We start from the raw sequence: 16643 nt of genomic DNA, 5'->3' as shown, positions 1-16643 counted from the left end.
TTGTATTTTTTTTAGGTTTTAATTTCCATTTCATTCCTCAAATATTCTTTTTAATTAATGTTAATATGTGTGTGTCATATGAGCAGGCTACCACATGTGTGTGAAAGTCAGAGGACAACTTTCTTTTCACCGTGGCTTCCAGGGATTTCCACAAATACTTTGATTCATTGAGCCATCTTGCTGTCTATGTTCAATATGTCTGTAATTATGTGTGAAAAACATTTTTATGAGAGTTGCTTTCATATTCTTCTCTAATTAGCATCATGGTGTTCATTTTCTTTCTAAGCTGTCTAAGATCTGAATCTGAAACCTTCCTAATTCTTGGTATGATAAGGAATTTTTATTGACATTCAAGTATATGAGTCTTAATGTGAAAGGTCTGGGTCTTATTTAATCTTGTATTTTTTTAATCATAAAAATTATTATTTTCTTTTTTAATGATTTTTTAATTTAAATTAGAAACAATCTTGTTTTACATGTCAATCCCAGTTCCCTCTCCCTCCCCTCCTCCTCTGGCCCCCACCAACCCCCTAATCCATCCCCTCTCTGCTCCCCAGGGAGGGTGAGGCCTTTCATGGGTGATCTGCATAGTCTGTCACATCATTTGGAGCAAGGCCCAGGGCCTCCCCATATCTAGGCTGAGAGAGTATCCCTCTATGTGGAATGGGCTCTTAAAGTCCATTCATATACTAGGTATAAATACTGATCCATTACCAGAGGCCCCATGGACTGCCCAGTCTTCCTAACTGACATCTACGTTCAGGGGACCTGGTTTGGTCCTATGCTGGTTTCCCAGCTATCAGTCTGGTGTCCATGACCTCCCCCCTTGTTCAGGTCAGCTGTCTCTGTGGCTTTCTGCACCCTGGTCTTGAACCCTTTCCTCATCACTCCTCCCTCTCTACAAATGGACTCCAGGAGTTCAGCTCAGTGTTTATCTGTGGGTGTCTGCTTCTGCTTCCATCAGCTACTGGATGAGGGCTCAAGGATGGCATATAAGGTAGTCATCAATCTCATTATAGGGGAAGGACATTTAAGGTAGCCTCTCCACTATTGCTTAGATTGTTAGTAGGGGTCATCCTTGTAGTTCTCTGGACATTTCCCTAGTGCCAGATTTGTCTTTAGACCTATAATGGCTCCCTCTATTATGGTACCTCTTTTCTTGCTCTCCTCTATTTTTCCCTCATCTCAATCTTCCTGCTCCCTCATGTCCTCCTCTTCCCCCCTCAAATCTCGTATTTTATCGGGCATTTTCTGACTACTGTAGGATGTGAGGGTGGACATTCATCGCTGACAGGTGAAAGAGTATGTTCTGATTCTTCATTTGATCTTGCTTGACACCTCCTCAGTGGTATCGGGTAAAGCAACATACTTCACTACAGCCTGGTAATGGAAGCTGCTTTTAAGGTCTTTGATGGTAAAGGTGAGGGTGAACCACAGTTTCTTTGGTGGTACTTGGCTTGAATAGAGCAGTCCTTACATACACACTCTGAATGTTTCATGATTTCAGAATTGGGGTTCACATTTGTGCATTTCTTATTTCAATGTATAATCTGGCAAATAATCCATTTTCTTTTTTCCTTTTTATCTTTTTTCTTTTTGGTTTTTCAAGACAGAGTTTCTTTGTGTAACAGCCTTAGCTGTCCTGGAAATCACTCTGTAAATTAGGCAGGCCTTGAACTCACCAAGACCTGCCTGCCTTTGTCTTCCAAGTGCTGGGATTAAAGGCATGGGCCACCACTGCCCTGTAAATGATGCATTTTCTTAAAGACTGCCTTATAGCCCAAAGTATGGTATACTTGCACAGACACCATCCCCTTCTCGGTGCCAAGCACAAAGAGATCTGTCATAGCTAGAATAGATAGAATAATACTTACCTTCTAAAGGTAACCGTCGCCGTATGGCCAGACGTTCCATTTTCCGCTGTGTCTCTGCTAGGCTAAAAAGAACTCCATATACATATTGGCGAGCTGACCGGAACAGGAGAGCAGCTGGAGGCAGCTCCATGTTACACTCGTCCTCAATACATACAGGGATTTTAATCTCACCCTAATAAGAAAATGGTCCAGAGAAAAGAAGAAAATGAATTCTTCAAGGTTTAGAACAGAGCTGAAAAGAACAAATAATGAACTGCAGCCTCTGGAGTCAAGACAGTAAATTAACTACTTGGATTCAGAGAGATTTTCAGATTAAAAACTTTTTTTCTTGTTTTTTTGAGACAGGTTTCTCAGTGGCTTTGGAAGCTCTCCTGGAACGTGCTCTTGTAGACCAGGCTGGCCTCAAACTCACAGAGATCCTCCTGCCTCTGGCTCCTGAGTGCTGGGATCAAAGGCGTGCACTGCCACCACCCAGCTTAGATTAAAAGCTTTAAGAAGCCCAGCTGACTACTGTCACCTTATAAACTATACTCTATTTATAAAGTCTCATATCTGAAGGACTATACTGACTATCATGGTGAATATACCCTAGATGTTTTGTTTATTTGGAGTTTTTTGTTTTTGTTTTTGATTTTTGAGACAGAGCCTTACTATGTAACTCTGGATAGATGGGCCTTATTCTATAGATCAAGCTGGCCTGGAACACAGAGCTCCACCTGCCTTTACCTTCAGATTGTTGGTATTAAAAGCATGTGCTCCCAAGCCTAGCTTAGACATTTTGTGGGGAATGTGTGTTAAGAGCAGCAGCAGAGAGCAGGTATGCAGAATCAGAGGCAGAGTAAGGGACAAGGCAGCAAGGCCTATTCTTAGATAGCAACTTCAGAACCATGGCCTATTCACTTAATATATATTATTCACTTCCAAATCTTTTTTATTGTATCTTTTCATTTATTTTACACCTTGACCACAGTTCCTCCCTCTTCTCCTGTTCCCACCCACGCCTCTCTTCTACCCCTCCAACCACAAATCTTACCATTTAAACTTCTCTCTTGGAGTGTTATTTTGTTTTACTGCCCTGTCTCAATTCCTACAAATATCACTAATCTCATCCTTTCTGAGGCCCTTAAAACAAGGAAGGGCACAAATACACATGGTTTCCTTGTACCTCTTAAGATACAATGATCAATGGGTTGGGGATATAGATTAATGTTAGAGTTCTTGTCTTACATGTGTGAGACCCTAGGTTCAGTCCCCAGGACTGTTTCCCCTGGATAAAAATACTATCAGACTTTTCTCTGGTGCCTTTGTAACTTAATAACTATGAGATACTGCAGAGAAGTATCTGGAATGCAAATATGGATGTGTTCTCTCACCTTAGTAAGGACATGGTAAATATATGGATACATAAGACCCCTTCGGTGTCTGTGTTCAGCAACCCTCAAGACTTCTGGTGCTACTGGAGGTAAAGGTGGAATGGTGATATCCATGTGGTTCCTCGTAGACATAGATAACAGAGATGGGATGTGAGGTTCACCATCACCTATGCTAGTTTCCGAAACTCCAGCATCAACAGGCTGTACCCAAGAACCTCTGTCACCACTGGGCTCTTCCCATCCAGGCTGTTGTTGAAGTGTTTCTGTGATGTTACTAAAAAAATTCACAAACAGCATAAGACAGAAAAAGAGGTTGATAAAGGTATTTCCACTCAAGACCTCTAGCCTGATCTCCAGAACTCTGAGAAACCCTCTGATGGTCAAGACACTGGATTTCCTCTCAGTGGCCATCACTGTCCCCCTGGCCTCCTTTACCTGACACAGACTAAATAATCAAAAGTCATGGAAGCCACTTTGGATCCTTTATATATTAAGATGTCATGTTTAGAGTCTACCCATAGTCTAAGAAAATAATTAAAATTATAATCTCAAAGTAGCTCTGTTTCCCAGGAACAATTTCTTTAGAGGAATATTCTAAAAACAACCAAACCAGCATATGAGACCTATCTTTGTTACCAAGGAGCTGTTCTAACATTTCAATGACACAAATTCTTTTATTCTTTTAGCCTTAAATCTATGTTCCTCACAAAGTGAATAATGACAGGCATATTATGTGGCACATATTCACATTAGGATTTCCTAGGCAACTGCCTTTTCTCTGTGGCCTAGATATCTAAAATCACTACCTGCAGAAGGCCAAAGGGCAAAGAGGGATGAAAGGCAGCTAAGAACATCCACGCCTCCACATTTCTTCTGAAAGCTTTTGTTCTAGTTGTTTACACAGATACTTACTCAGCACCAGCTCCGTTTGCCTCATCAGCATCAGAGGAAGAGGAGTGGGAAGATTCTGGTCCCAATGGAGGTGACGTTTTGGAAGTCAGGCAGTTAGGAAACTGGGATGTAGAAGAGTCATAAGAAACAGCCCAATTGGTAAAGGAACTGTCCTGTAGCATGGGATCCTCAGTAAAAGCATGGGATTCCCCCACACTATGGGAGAAGAGAAGAGACGAGTTGGGTCCCATTGGAAATGGTGGTGGATATTTCATTTTCTGGGGCACCTGGCGAGAAAACTAAAGGATAAAACAGATGGAAAAGGTATTTAACATTTTACCAGTTACAGGATGCTTTCCAGAAGCTGTGGCATAGGAGATGATGCCAATAGTAGGAACTGTTGAAGTACGGAGTACCTACTGAAAATATTAAGAAATAATTCTGATAGTAGTATCTGAATAGAATTTATCAGAGCCAGGAAAACCAAACGAGATCTCTTAGAAATATTCTGTAAATTTATCTAACCTACATATATAGTGGCATAGTGATCACTCACTTGGAAGCTATCTTTCTATAGTCTCCCAGCCTCAAGGTACAAATGATACAGGTTATATGGCCTGCATGGTCTAATTAACATTGAATCATGCTGATGACTCAATTCAGATTGCAAAATCAGGAATGATCTTAAGTCTAAGGTAAGCAAGTGATCTTACTGCTTTTTTTTGTTTGTTTGTTTGTTTGGTTGGTTGGTTTGAAGGCATGTACCACCAATGCCCCTCAGTCTTACTACTCTTAACGACTATGTAATAAACAGCACTTACCATTGGCTTTCCAGGAGAAATAGGGCCCATTTGATTCCGTGGAATAGGAGGATTTCCAAGCCGATTATTTCGAAAGCCTGAAGCCAAGAAAAGTGCTATGCTTTAGCCAAGCCTAAACATTTTACCATATTTATTACATCCTGTTAAACCATCACTGCATAAAAAACCTGTTATAAAGTTTATGATCTGAGGATGTGAAACAATGGTAGGGCACTTGCCTTGCATGCACGGAGCCACAGGTTAGATCCCTAGTACCACAAAAAGTTATAATTAATTGATCAGCTACTATGGGCTATTCCAAGAATCTGACTTTTTATTCGCTGTAGGATTTCCTTACTCAGTCTTTGACATCCTCAAAATATCTAAGCTGGGCCCATAAGCCTGAAATTATTTACAGGTGTGTTTACAAGCTATTCCTTAGATGATAAATGTAATATTATTTCCTTTGAACTGAGTTTTCAGTTCACTTTGCTAAGCCTGCCAAATTTACACTGGCATCAATTAATCTTAGCCTTTCCATCAAGAAAGTAAGTAACATGAAGGTTCTGTGGTGAGTTAGCTTCTGTCTGCTGTAATACTGGAGGAATGGATAAGTGGCATGTCCATGCCAGGGAGCCTATATAAAGAATTTAATCTGATAACAACCCTACATAATAGGTTTTGTAAGACATGTTTCATATAAATGTGAAGTGATGAGATTGACCAGCTAGTAAGCAACAGAAGTAGAATTCAAAACTGAGCTTGCTACCAAAGACAGGGCTATTTTTACATATATCAGGTCACAAGGAGGGTTAGTATTAGAAGAAACCCAAGCTAAAGAAATGACATTACCCCCACCCCCAGCTACAAATGCGAAAAGGCAGGACACAGGCAGAAACAAGGGATTCCACTCTGGCCCTATGGCATAAACTAAATTTAACAGCAGCTGGAAGCCTTACCTAGAAAGGAAGGACCCACTGGCAGTGAAGAGAGTTTGGTTGTGACTGAATAGTACTCAACTGCTTTCTTGAATCGTTCTATTTTGTCTTCTGTCCTAGACTGGATGTTGGAACATCAGATTTTCAGAAAAAGAAACAACATGAGAGTGTCTTTTTCATACAATGTATACATTGGAAGTCAAAATGATAACAGAAATAAAATACTCAGAAACCCAAGAGAACAACCCAAGAGAGTGTAAGATTAGGTTAGGGAAAAAACATTAATCCTAGGACTCAAAAGGTAGAGGCAGGCAGATCTCTGTGAGTTTGAGGCCAGCCTGGTCTACATATCAGTTCCAGGACAGTCAGGGATACACAGAGAGATCCTGTCTCAAAAACAACAAAAAATAAAAAGCCCCACCTTTCCCCCACCCCACTGCATCTCCAAACCTACAAGCCTAGTTTCAGACCTGTGACCTTGAATGCTTTTCATATGTAAATTCCCTTTGCCTAATACATCAGTCACCTCTTCCCTTCACCATTCCTTCTTCCCTTCCCCATCATCTGCAAATCACAAGCCTAATTCTGGACCAAGGCCATGAACTTTGTTCCTGAGCACTTTGCCTGGGTAAGTTCTTTTCTCCCTTTCCCATTATCCCTTTTATCAAACCCTAATTCTCCTCCACCTGATGTAGCTATCTCCACACCCAAAGGCCTAGTGGCCTTCTTCGAACCCACTTTTATCAAGAGACATCTTTCACTGGCTCCCCTTCTCTCCTTCCCTCTGTCTGCTGCCATCTCTGCATCCACAGGCCTAACTCCAGACTGGTGGTTTGGGATCTGTCTTAGGGTTTCTACTGCTGTGATAAGACACTGTAACCAAAAACAACTTGGGAAGAGATGGCTTAGTTCATCTTACAACTCTCAGGTCACACTCCATCACTGAGGGAGATCAGGGCAGGAACCTGGAAGCAGGAGCTAATGCACAAGCCATGGAATAATGCTGTTTCCTGGCTTGTTCCTCGTGGCTTATTCAGCCTGCTTTCTTATAGCATCAAAGGCCACCATCACAGGGGGATGGCACTGCCCACAGTGATCTGGCACCTCTTACATCAGTCATCAATCAGGAAAATCACCACAGGTGTTCCCACAGGCCAATGTGGTAGAGACATTTTCTTAACTGAGGTTCCCTCTTCCAAGATGACTCCAGCTTCTCAAGACAATTAACCCCTTTTCAACTTGATACATAAATGCATCATTGTTAAAACATAACCATTCCTTTCTTGTTCATCTCCAAGGTCTCATATTAATATTAATCTCACATACTTAACTTTTAAAAAGTCTCTTAAAATATACAAGGTCTCTTTAAACATTCAAATCCCCTCCAAAATATCAAAACCCATCTAAATATCTAAAGACTCTTAATTATGAGCTCCTTTTGATTTTTCAAAAGTAAACCTTTCTTTAAAAATTTATTTATTTTTTGTTTACACACACATGAGCATGGACATGACAAAGCATGCATATGGAGGACAACCTTTGAGAGTCAGCTCTCTCCATCCTCTGTGGGTCCTGGGGGTCATACTCAGCTCATCAGACTCTCACAGCAAGGGCCATTACCCACTAAGTCATTTTGCCAGCCCTTGTCAGTCAATCTTTTCAAAGAACAAACGTTTTTTGTCTGATAATCCTATGTAATTTTAAAAGATTAATTGTTTTTATTTTATGTGTATAGGTGTTTTCCCTGCATATATGTCGGTATATCACATGTTTGCAATGCCAAAGGCTAGAAGGGGGTTTGGATCACGTGAAAGTGCAGTTACAGAGTGTTATTAGCTGCCATGTAGGTGTTGGGAACTGAATCCATTATTCTGCAAGAACAACTTCTTAACCACTGAGCCATCTCTCCATCCCCTGTATATTTTTAGTGTCTATCTATTTAATTAATTTCTACCTTCTTATTTTTGTTTTAGAGGATTGGGTTGCATCATTGGGGTCTTTATTCAATATTGTTGAGTTTTCTTTCTTTCTTTCTTTCTTTTTTTTTGATTTTTTGAGACAGGGTTTCTCTGTGGCTTTTGAGGCTATCCTGAAAATAGCTCTTGTAGACCAGGTTGATCTCGAACTCACAGAGCTCTGCCTGCCTCTGCCTCCCGAGTGCTGGGATCAAAGGCATGTGCCACGAATGCCTGGCCATTGTTGAGTTTTTTAAATAAAATATTATACTTTTTTATTTAGTATGTGTATGCACACGTGAAAATTAGAGGACAACTTGCAGGAGTCAGTTCTCTCTCCTTCATATGAGTTGCAGTGAATTGAACCAAGTTCACTGGGCTTGGCAGCAAGTGTCTTTACACAATGAGCCACCTTGCAAGTTCTCTGATTTTTTTTTTTAATGTGAGCATGTATCACTACAAATTTTACTCTTAGGACTGAATGGATAGAATCCCAGATATTCTAGTATGTTGTGCTATTTTTTCATTTTATTCTAGAAATTAAAAATTTCCTCTCTCATTTATTTGATGACACAAAAGTATACTGTTTTGGTAGGCAAGTATTTGTGTGTTTTCTCAGGCTAGATTTTCTGTTGATTTCTAGCTTTTTTCCACTGTTGTCTGATAAGATACAGGAAATTATTTCTGATTTAAATTTGGTAAATATTACTTTTGGCCTATAATGTGGACTATTTTAGAGAAGGTCCCATGTGCCAGTGAGAAGAATGTGCTTTACCTGTTGGGTGGAAGTGTCTATAGATATCTGTTAAATCTAATTGATGTGGTAGAATTTAGTTCTGAAGTTTCTTTGCTGGTTTTTTAATTAGAAAGATCTAGGTATGAGAGTGGGATATGGAAATCTCCTACTGCTATTGTATTAGAACATACCTGTATGTGTTTATGCCTTTTAATGTATATTTATGAAATTTTGGTTCCAATGATTTGATACATAGATATTTACAATAGTTATGGCCTTCTAATTCATTATTTGTTTTATTAACACACAGCAGTCTTCTTAATCTTTCCTGATTAGTTTTGGTTTGATATTTACTTTATCATGTCTGAGAATTGTCCTGCCAATTTATTTACAGCTTCTATATAGCCTTTGATTTTATTATATATATATATATTATAATGAGATTCTTAGACTTGGTAGATAGTGAATCTTGCTTTTCAATCCTGTCAGATAGTCTCTGCCTTTCAACTGATGAGTTAAGACCATTGTGATAGAAGAGTTTATTTGCAATTATTTCTGGCTTTCTTTTTTGTTCTGGTGGATTGGCAGTTTTGATATTCCTCCCTGGTAGTACAGATGTTTGCTTCTTAATATGTTGGTTATGACTGAGCCCTCAGTTCTTCTCTGTTCATCTATTTGTTTCTTAAACTCTGCACAGTATTCATTTAAGAATTTGCTGCAGTGCTGGCTTAGTGGTCACGAATTGCCTTAATCAGTGGCTGTCTTGAAAAAGTATTTCTCCACCTATTCTTGCAATCTTGATTGACAATTGTTTACTTTCAATGTTTGTGACATGTCATCTTAGTTATTAATTTAGCATCTAATTTTCCTGGCTTTTAGGAGAGCTGATGACAAATCAGACATTATTCTCATGTTTCTACCTCCATATACTAGTTTGTGTGTTTTTCTTTACAGTATTCAGTACTGTTCCTTAGCTTTGTATATTTGACACCTTGATTACACCATGCAGAGGTCCCCATTTATTTGTATATAATTGGGGTTCCACACACTTCTTGTGTTTGGATGTTTACTTCTTTCTGTGTGTTCATAAAATTCTTTGCTATAATTTAATAGAATGCATTATTTAAGCCATTTGATTTTATCTCAGCCTCCGCTTCTCTGCCACAGATTCTCCTTTGGTTTCTTGAGTATAATCTAGTCTTTTTTTTTTTTCCTTTTTAAACTGTATTTTGTTAGAAGCATTCAGAATGTCAACAAAACAGCTGCATTTTTTTTTTGCAATTACAGAATCGTATTCAGTTAACAGAACAATTATCTTCGTATAAGCTGCATCAGAGACAACTGAAGATTTAAAAAAAGCCCAAAACAGACAAAAAAAATGTGCTATGCTGTGCACCAACAAGAACCTGCTTTAAATTTCCATGCCAATTTATACCCGCCCCCAGACTGTACCAGGCAAGGTTAGTGGCTATTGAAAATATCACCAGAACAGGGCTATATCTAAAGGCACATTCGGTAGTGTGTTAATTATACAAAAAAAGACACTGTACAATTTAAAAACAAATCTTACACAGCCTTACATTTCATTTTTTTCTTCCTTTAAAAGGAGTGAGTTGTGTACAGGGGGGTTAAATGCTTTATAGACAAAAAAAAAAAAACTGCGCTAGAACTAACTTATTCATCATCATCTTCTTCTTCATCTTCGTCTTCCTCCTCTTCCTCATCCTCTTGATCCTCCTCATCTTCCTCTTCCTTCTTTTTCTTGCTCTTTTCTGCCATGACCACGCCCTTTTTCGCTGCATCGGGGTTCCCTTTAGCTCTGTAAGCAGCAATATCCTTTCCATACTTCTCCTTCAGCTTGGCAGCCTTCTTTTCGTAGGGCTGCTTGTCATCTGCAGCAGTGTGTTCCACATCTCTCCCAGTTTCTTTGCAGCATCACCAATGGACAAGCCTGGGTGTTCTCCTTTGATTTTTGGGCGATACTCAGAACAGAACAAGAAGAAGGCCGAAGGAGGCCTCTTGGGTGCATTGGGGTCCTTGAACTTCTTTTTGGTCTCTCCTTTTGGGGGATGCAGGTTTTCATTTCTATTTCATAACGAGCCTTGCCTGCCTTTGCCACGTCTTCAAATTTCCCCTTTTCTTTGACAGACATGGTCTTTCATCTTTCTGAGCATTTCTTGGAGAACTCTGAAAAGTTGACAGAAGCATCTGGATGCTGCTTCTTGTGTTCTCCCGGCAAGTTTGCACAAAGAATGCAAAGGACATTTTGCCTCTCGGCTTCTTAGGCTCTCCTTTGTCCATGTTTAGTTGATTTTTTTTTTTTTTTTTTTTTTTTTTTTTTTTTTTGGTGAGGCACAGAGTCGCCCAGTGCCCGTCCAGCTCGTGCTTGCCCCAGCGCTGTCTCTATGGCGCTCAGTGTACTGCAATGGCTGTCGAGCATATTCCAATCTTATTGGAAGTTTTGGTCACATTCATTGATTTTTTTTTCTTTATACAAGACTGTATATATCATTTTCATGACCTTGTCCTCCATCCTTGAGAATTGTTTTTTCTTCCTGGTGTTGTCTGTTGATGTCTTCTCCTGTGTTTTTAATATAAATGACTGTTCCGTTTCTTTCCATTTCCAAAATTGCTGTTTGGTTCTTTTATGGAATCTTGCTTTCTTTGGTGAATCTGTTCTCCGGGATTTAAATTTTTCCTCTAAGTTACTGATTATTTCATCCACTTTGGCTTTTGAATTAGCTTTGTAATTTTTTTGTCTGTGTCTTGAATTAAATTCCATATCTTTATTCAATACCCCTAATTGGTTGTTGACCCTTTAAAAATTTAAGACTGTGAAATTGTTTTCTGGCATTTTAGCTAGTTCATCTTTTTTCCATGTTTTTGAGGATCCTTGTGGAGATGTTGTAGTGGATTGTTGGCTCATGTCTCTTTATTGTATTTTGCATATCTGTTGAAATGTGTACATTCTCTAGTTCGTACTTTTTTCTTCCACTCTTTTTATTTCTCTCTCTCTCTCTCTCTGTATGTATGTATATGCACACACATGTGCTGCATGCATGTGAGTGTGCAGGTATGCACATTCATGTACATATAGGTGAAATCCACAGGCGGACATCTGTCTGCCTTATTGCCTTGAGACAGTGTCTGTCATTGAATCAGACTGGCAGTTTTGATTAGGATGTATGGCCTGTGAGCTCCCAGGATTTGCATGTCTCTGTTCCTCCCTGACCCAATACTAGGGTTCCAAGCACATGCAGCCATTCACAGCTTTTTTTTATGAGGATGCTAGGGATCTGAACTATGATGCTCATGCTTGTGCAGAAGTGCTTTACTTGCTGCCATCTTCTTGGTCCCCAGTTGTTTTATTTTATATTCATCTTCCTTGTGAGTTGGACAGCCCACATGGGCTTATGGAAATCCACTGCAGTAAAAATCAAGATAGTTTGACAGAAGACTCAGTTAGCTGCAGAAAAACATACTGTGCTCCTGTAAGAATTGAAGATAGGAGTAGTAGGGTTCCAGTTGTGGAACATAATATATTTAAATAGTGCAGTAGGATGTTAATGAGAGTGTAAGAGAAGATAGAGCAGGGATGGGAAGAAAAGTATATGGGTTAGAGGTATGAAAAACAGTAGTGAAAATAAATGAGTTACAACTTACCAAAGTGCACACGTTAAGGATGGGAAAGATAGGAAAAGGGTAAAGAATGTTTTAATAATACATACATTTGTATACAAAAGACAGAAACAAAAGGTTAAAAATTTCAAGCATATAAGCACGGAAGCAATAAACTGATATAGAGGTTATTAAATTCTTAATCAAAGCTTCTTTCTGGTTTGGAGAGAGTCTGTCCTCTGTGTTTACCTTAGGTCTGTCAGGTGATCAACTTCCTGTGAATAGCGCAGCTCCTCTTTCTGTAACCAAGGTGACAGACAGAGCTGAGAGCTCTCAGCTTTCCAGTTTCTATGGCTCAGCATGCTCAGCTTGGTTTTTTTTTTTTCCTCCAATCCTGATGCCATGGCAGTTTCCACACTCGGTCTTTCTTTTTCCCCAAGGCCCAGGGGCTCTCTTGATCTGATGGTTGCTGGGGCCAACTTTGGAGGCAGACTGCCATGCAAAGGTGGGCACCAGGAATAGAGCAGTTCCTCTTAGTCTTGAGGTCTTCCCTGCCTATTTCTCGTACAGTCAGCTTCTACGGGCTCTGTTTCCTGCATGGTCTTCTGTTCTGCATCTGCACAGCTCTGTCAGAGCCAAGGCATGTGCTGTATTCTGTCTCTTGCATAGCATCGATTTCTCTGCATCTTCCAGGGGATCTTCTGGTTCTGTGCTGTGATTAAAGAAGGCATGCACCACCATGCCTGGCAGGCTAAGGCATTTTTCTTTGCCATTGAAGGAAGGACTTCTTTTGTCTGTTTTTCTGTTTGATTTTTTGTATCCTTGCACTTCCTTCATGGGCTTCTGAAGCTCTTCTTTCTTTGAGATAAAGTCTTTTTTTTTTTACTTTGGCTTTCTCCTTGTCTGGCTCACTCTGATGCAGCTTCTAAGATGGCACCTTGCTCAGAACTCCAGAGCACACTCATTAAAAAGAATCATGTTGCCTCTCCTCTTTGTTTGTATTTCTCGCCCAGAATCTCTGTCTGTAGCCCATCCTAGCTTGGGATTTACTGTGTAGTATAAGCTGGCCTCAAACTCATGACCCTCCTTCCTCAGCCTCTAGATTGGGGTATTCTAGGTATGTACTACCAGGTCCCACTAAGTATATCCAGTCTGTTTTAATACATGTACATGTCTACATTTGGTACTATATGCATAACTTTTTACCCTGATGTTTATTATATTAATCTATTGATTCTGAATGGTTTCATATTTTATTATTGTGAATTATATCGTACTCATATAATCACTTAAATAATATCTGACATTTAGGTTATTTTTCAAATTTGGATATTATAAGTTATACAACAAACAGTCACACTGTCTGTTAATTTTTGGCTGGACTGTGAATCGTACCCTTATAAAAATACCATCAGAAATGAAATTCTTAGTTCAAAAGGTATGAACATTAAAACCAAAACACATAAACATACAAAACCATAATGTGACACAGTTATATATCCACCAAAAAGGCTAAAATTAAGGACAATATTATACAATGGTCAGAATATGAAATAACTGAAACTCTGTCACATTGGTAGTGGGACCGTGTATTGATACAGTTTGTAATATAGTTTAGCAGTCTCTTTACAAAATCAAACGTTTACCATATGGTATTGCAACCCTACCCAAGAGAAATGAGTGCTATCTACCAAAAGACACAAAACTGTTGATAACACTTTTTTTTATTCATAATTTTCTCAAGCTGGAAGCTCAAATGTATATCTATAGAAAATGAATAACTTGAGGCACTATCAAAAATGGACCATGATAGAATGTTAAGAATCAAAAAAAAAAAAGTTCAACATCCTTATCCATCACAGAAATAAAAATCAAAACTACTTTAAGATTTCATCTTACACCTATCAGAATGACAAAAACCAATAAAACAAGTGATAGCTCATGCTGGCAAGAATGTGAAGAAAAGGGAACACTCATCTATTACTGGTGGGAGTGCAAACTTTTACAGCTACAATATAAATCTGTGTGGCAGTTCCTTGGGAAGCTGAAAATAAATCTACCTCATGATCCAGCTATCTCTCTCTTGGGCATATACCCAAAACTCTGCATCCTATTACAGAGACACTTGTTCATCCATGTTCATTGCTGCTCTATTCATAATAGGCAGAAATTGGAAACAGCCTAGATTTCCACAAACATAAGTTGATAAATAAAATGTGGTAAATTGAAAGAGTAGAATACTATTCATCCATTAAGAAAAGTGAAATTATGAAATCTGCAGGAAGAATTTGGAGCTAGAAAAAGATCAGCTTCTAACCCAGACATGGCCTCCTATCCCTAATCAAGAAGTGGGTAGCTCAAGCTATATTCCTATTATGTTTTGTTTTATATGTTGAACCATTATGTTTTGTTTTATTTTATATGTTGATATTATCTTCTATGCTTTTAATATATGTGTTACAATCTGAATAACTACAGGGGTTAGGCACATACTAAGGGACCATGGGGGACGAAAGGCTCCCAATAAAGGGGAAATTAATATAGTGTTATGGAGAGACTAAGGGGAAACTAGAATAGGAGGATTAAATGGGGGGTATGAGATAGAAGGGTGAAGGAGGGAATATGGTGAGGGACAACCTACACTAAAGGCCTTTTGAAATGCTATAATGGAAACCTACTACTGTAGAAGCTTCCTAAAATATACACATACACAAGAAGAATCTGAATGGAGTCACCAAATAATAGGGGGCATGATGCCCCAGTTATACATCTTATGCTATCATGTAAAACCTCTAGCACCAGGAATGGGTTAAGTCCTGTTGACCAAAGGGGCTCTCAGACATCACAGGCTATTGGTTGCTCTCCACAATCTGATGGCAAGGTCCTATTGCTGAAGACAACACTTCCTTATGTAATAGAACACAGAGAAGTCAAGCTGGTGCCAAACTAGAAGCTTTATGTATACTAATTAGTGTTTATGGTGTTGGGAGTTACACTGCACACTGTTGGAGTAGAAAGGTAATCTTCAATATCCACCCAGTTATAAACCCTTTGGCCTACAATATTGCCTGCTGGAGACACTGCTCCAATTGTAGCTTAAAACTCATGGGAACAACCAACCACTTGCTAAAAAATTGGATTTAAGGCCCACTCCATGAGATGGAACCCATATTTGATAATGCTAAAGTGGTCAAGAACCTGAGACTAGATGGGTAATGGGCCTAGGGGAAACTTATTACTATGATTCTGCTAAAGGAACATGACAATAAAATGGCCCCTAATGACATGCTGCTATACCTATGGATCAGTGCTTCACTCAGTCATCATCAGAGAAGCTTCATCTTGCAGCAGATAAGCATTAAGAGTGACTCACAACTGGACAATGTGCACACAATGAGGGAGTTTGAAATACTCAGTCCTAAATGTGATGTCTTCATCACTACCCCTCACCGAGGTCTCAGAAATATATGCAAAAGAGCGGGTGCAAAGATTGTAAGACTCAGAGATGATGATGACTCCAAGGAAACAGTATCTTTGAGATACAACAGAGGTGATGAACATACAGATGCAGAGACTGTAGAAGCATGCACAGGTTCAAGCCAAACAGGGTAGAGTTTCAAAGGGAGAAATGAACATGGGCTCCCATTCCTCACTAAGAAGCAAGTATCTCAGGCTATATTCCCATCATCAATATATGAGAATATCCAGTTCACCATACAACTAATTCTAAAAGTTAAGTATATTGATCCAGCAGTGAAATGGGCTTTTCTTTTTCTTTTGATATTCCATGATAAGGACACGGTGAAGAACATAACACGAAACTATTCACTCCAGTCTAGTTCTAGCCTGAGGAATGACAAAAGACTTTCAGAAACTAAGAGGATGCATAGGAATTCCACTTTTCTTGTCTTTTTTTTTCCCTTCTGTTCCTTTTAAGGCTAGCCTGAATAAAACCTTTGGCAGTAGAAACAAAGGGGAAATAGCAGAAAACAAAGATGGAATGACAAAAAAACCTTCTTTGATCAGAGAAACAACACTTTATTTTCTGTAATTTTCTCTTACATCTTAATATTTGGCCCCAGTCATAGGCCTAGTCACAAAAAGTTTGGGTCATTAGAGTCCTGACTTTACTGCAGGGTGACTGAGAAGAGAGTGGCTCAAAATCCAGAACCACAAAGTTATTTCTAAACAGCCGAGTTTGCCACTTAACTGCAAGTGAACACAGCTGACAAAAAGCAGCAGACCACGGACTCTATGAACTGAATTATAAACAATACAACTGTAATCAACATGAACCTTTAGTAATAACTTTAGATATTAACAGTCTTAGTTCTCCAATCAAAAGACACAGGTTGCCTTAGTGTAAAAGGACTGACAAAAGTACTCCAATCAAAAAAGAGCAGGAAGCAAGTAGGCATGGCCATCCTAATATCTGACCAAACAGAAGAGATAAAGAGG

General features: G+C 39.2%; 1 protein-coding gene and 1 pseudogene across 1 annotated transcript in view; both read right to left on the bottom strand.

Annotated features, from left to right (window-relative positions):
- Window positions 1–6674, bottom strand: part of Fam120c (family with sequence similarity 120C) — a 60760-nt gene extending 54086 nt beyond the window's left edge. Inside the window, exons 1-6 of the mRNA XM_051178671.1 lie at window positions 6501–6674; window positions 5898–5997; window positions 4960–5036; window positions 4160–4437; window positions 3248–3521; window positions 1875–2046 (exon numbers count right to left, since the gene is read on the bottom strand). Of these exons, the coding sequence (XP_051034628.1) occupies window positions 1875–2046; window positions 3248–3521; window positions 4160–4437; window positions 4960–5036; window positions 5898–5997; window positions 6501–6674 (1075 nt within the window). The remainder of the gene's footprint in view (window positions 1–1874; window positions 2047–3247; window positions 3522–4159; window positions 4438–4959; window positions 5037–5897; window positions 5998–6500) is intronic.
- A 3562-nt stretch (window positions 6675–10236) lies between these two features.
- On the bottom strand, window positions 10237–10900 carry LOC127217706 (high mobility group protein B1-like; annotated as a pseudogene).
- Between the last annotated feature and the right edge of the window lie 5743 nt (window positions 10901–16643).

The sequence above is a fragment of the Phodopus roborovskii genome, unplaced genomic scaffold (assembly GCF_943737965.1).
Source record: "Phodopus roborovskii unplaced genomic scaffold, PHOROB, whole genome shotgun sequence".
NCBI classification, from domain to species: domain Eukaryota; kingdom Metazoa; phylum Chordata; class Mammalia; order Rodentia; family Cricetidae; genus Phodopus; species Phodopus roborovskii.
The sequence above is the reverse complement of the archived record's forward strand: the minus strand, read 5'-3'. Positions and strand labels throughout refer to the sequence as shown.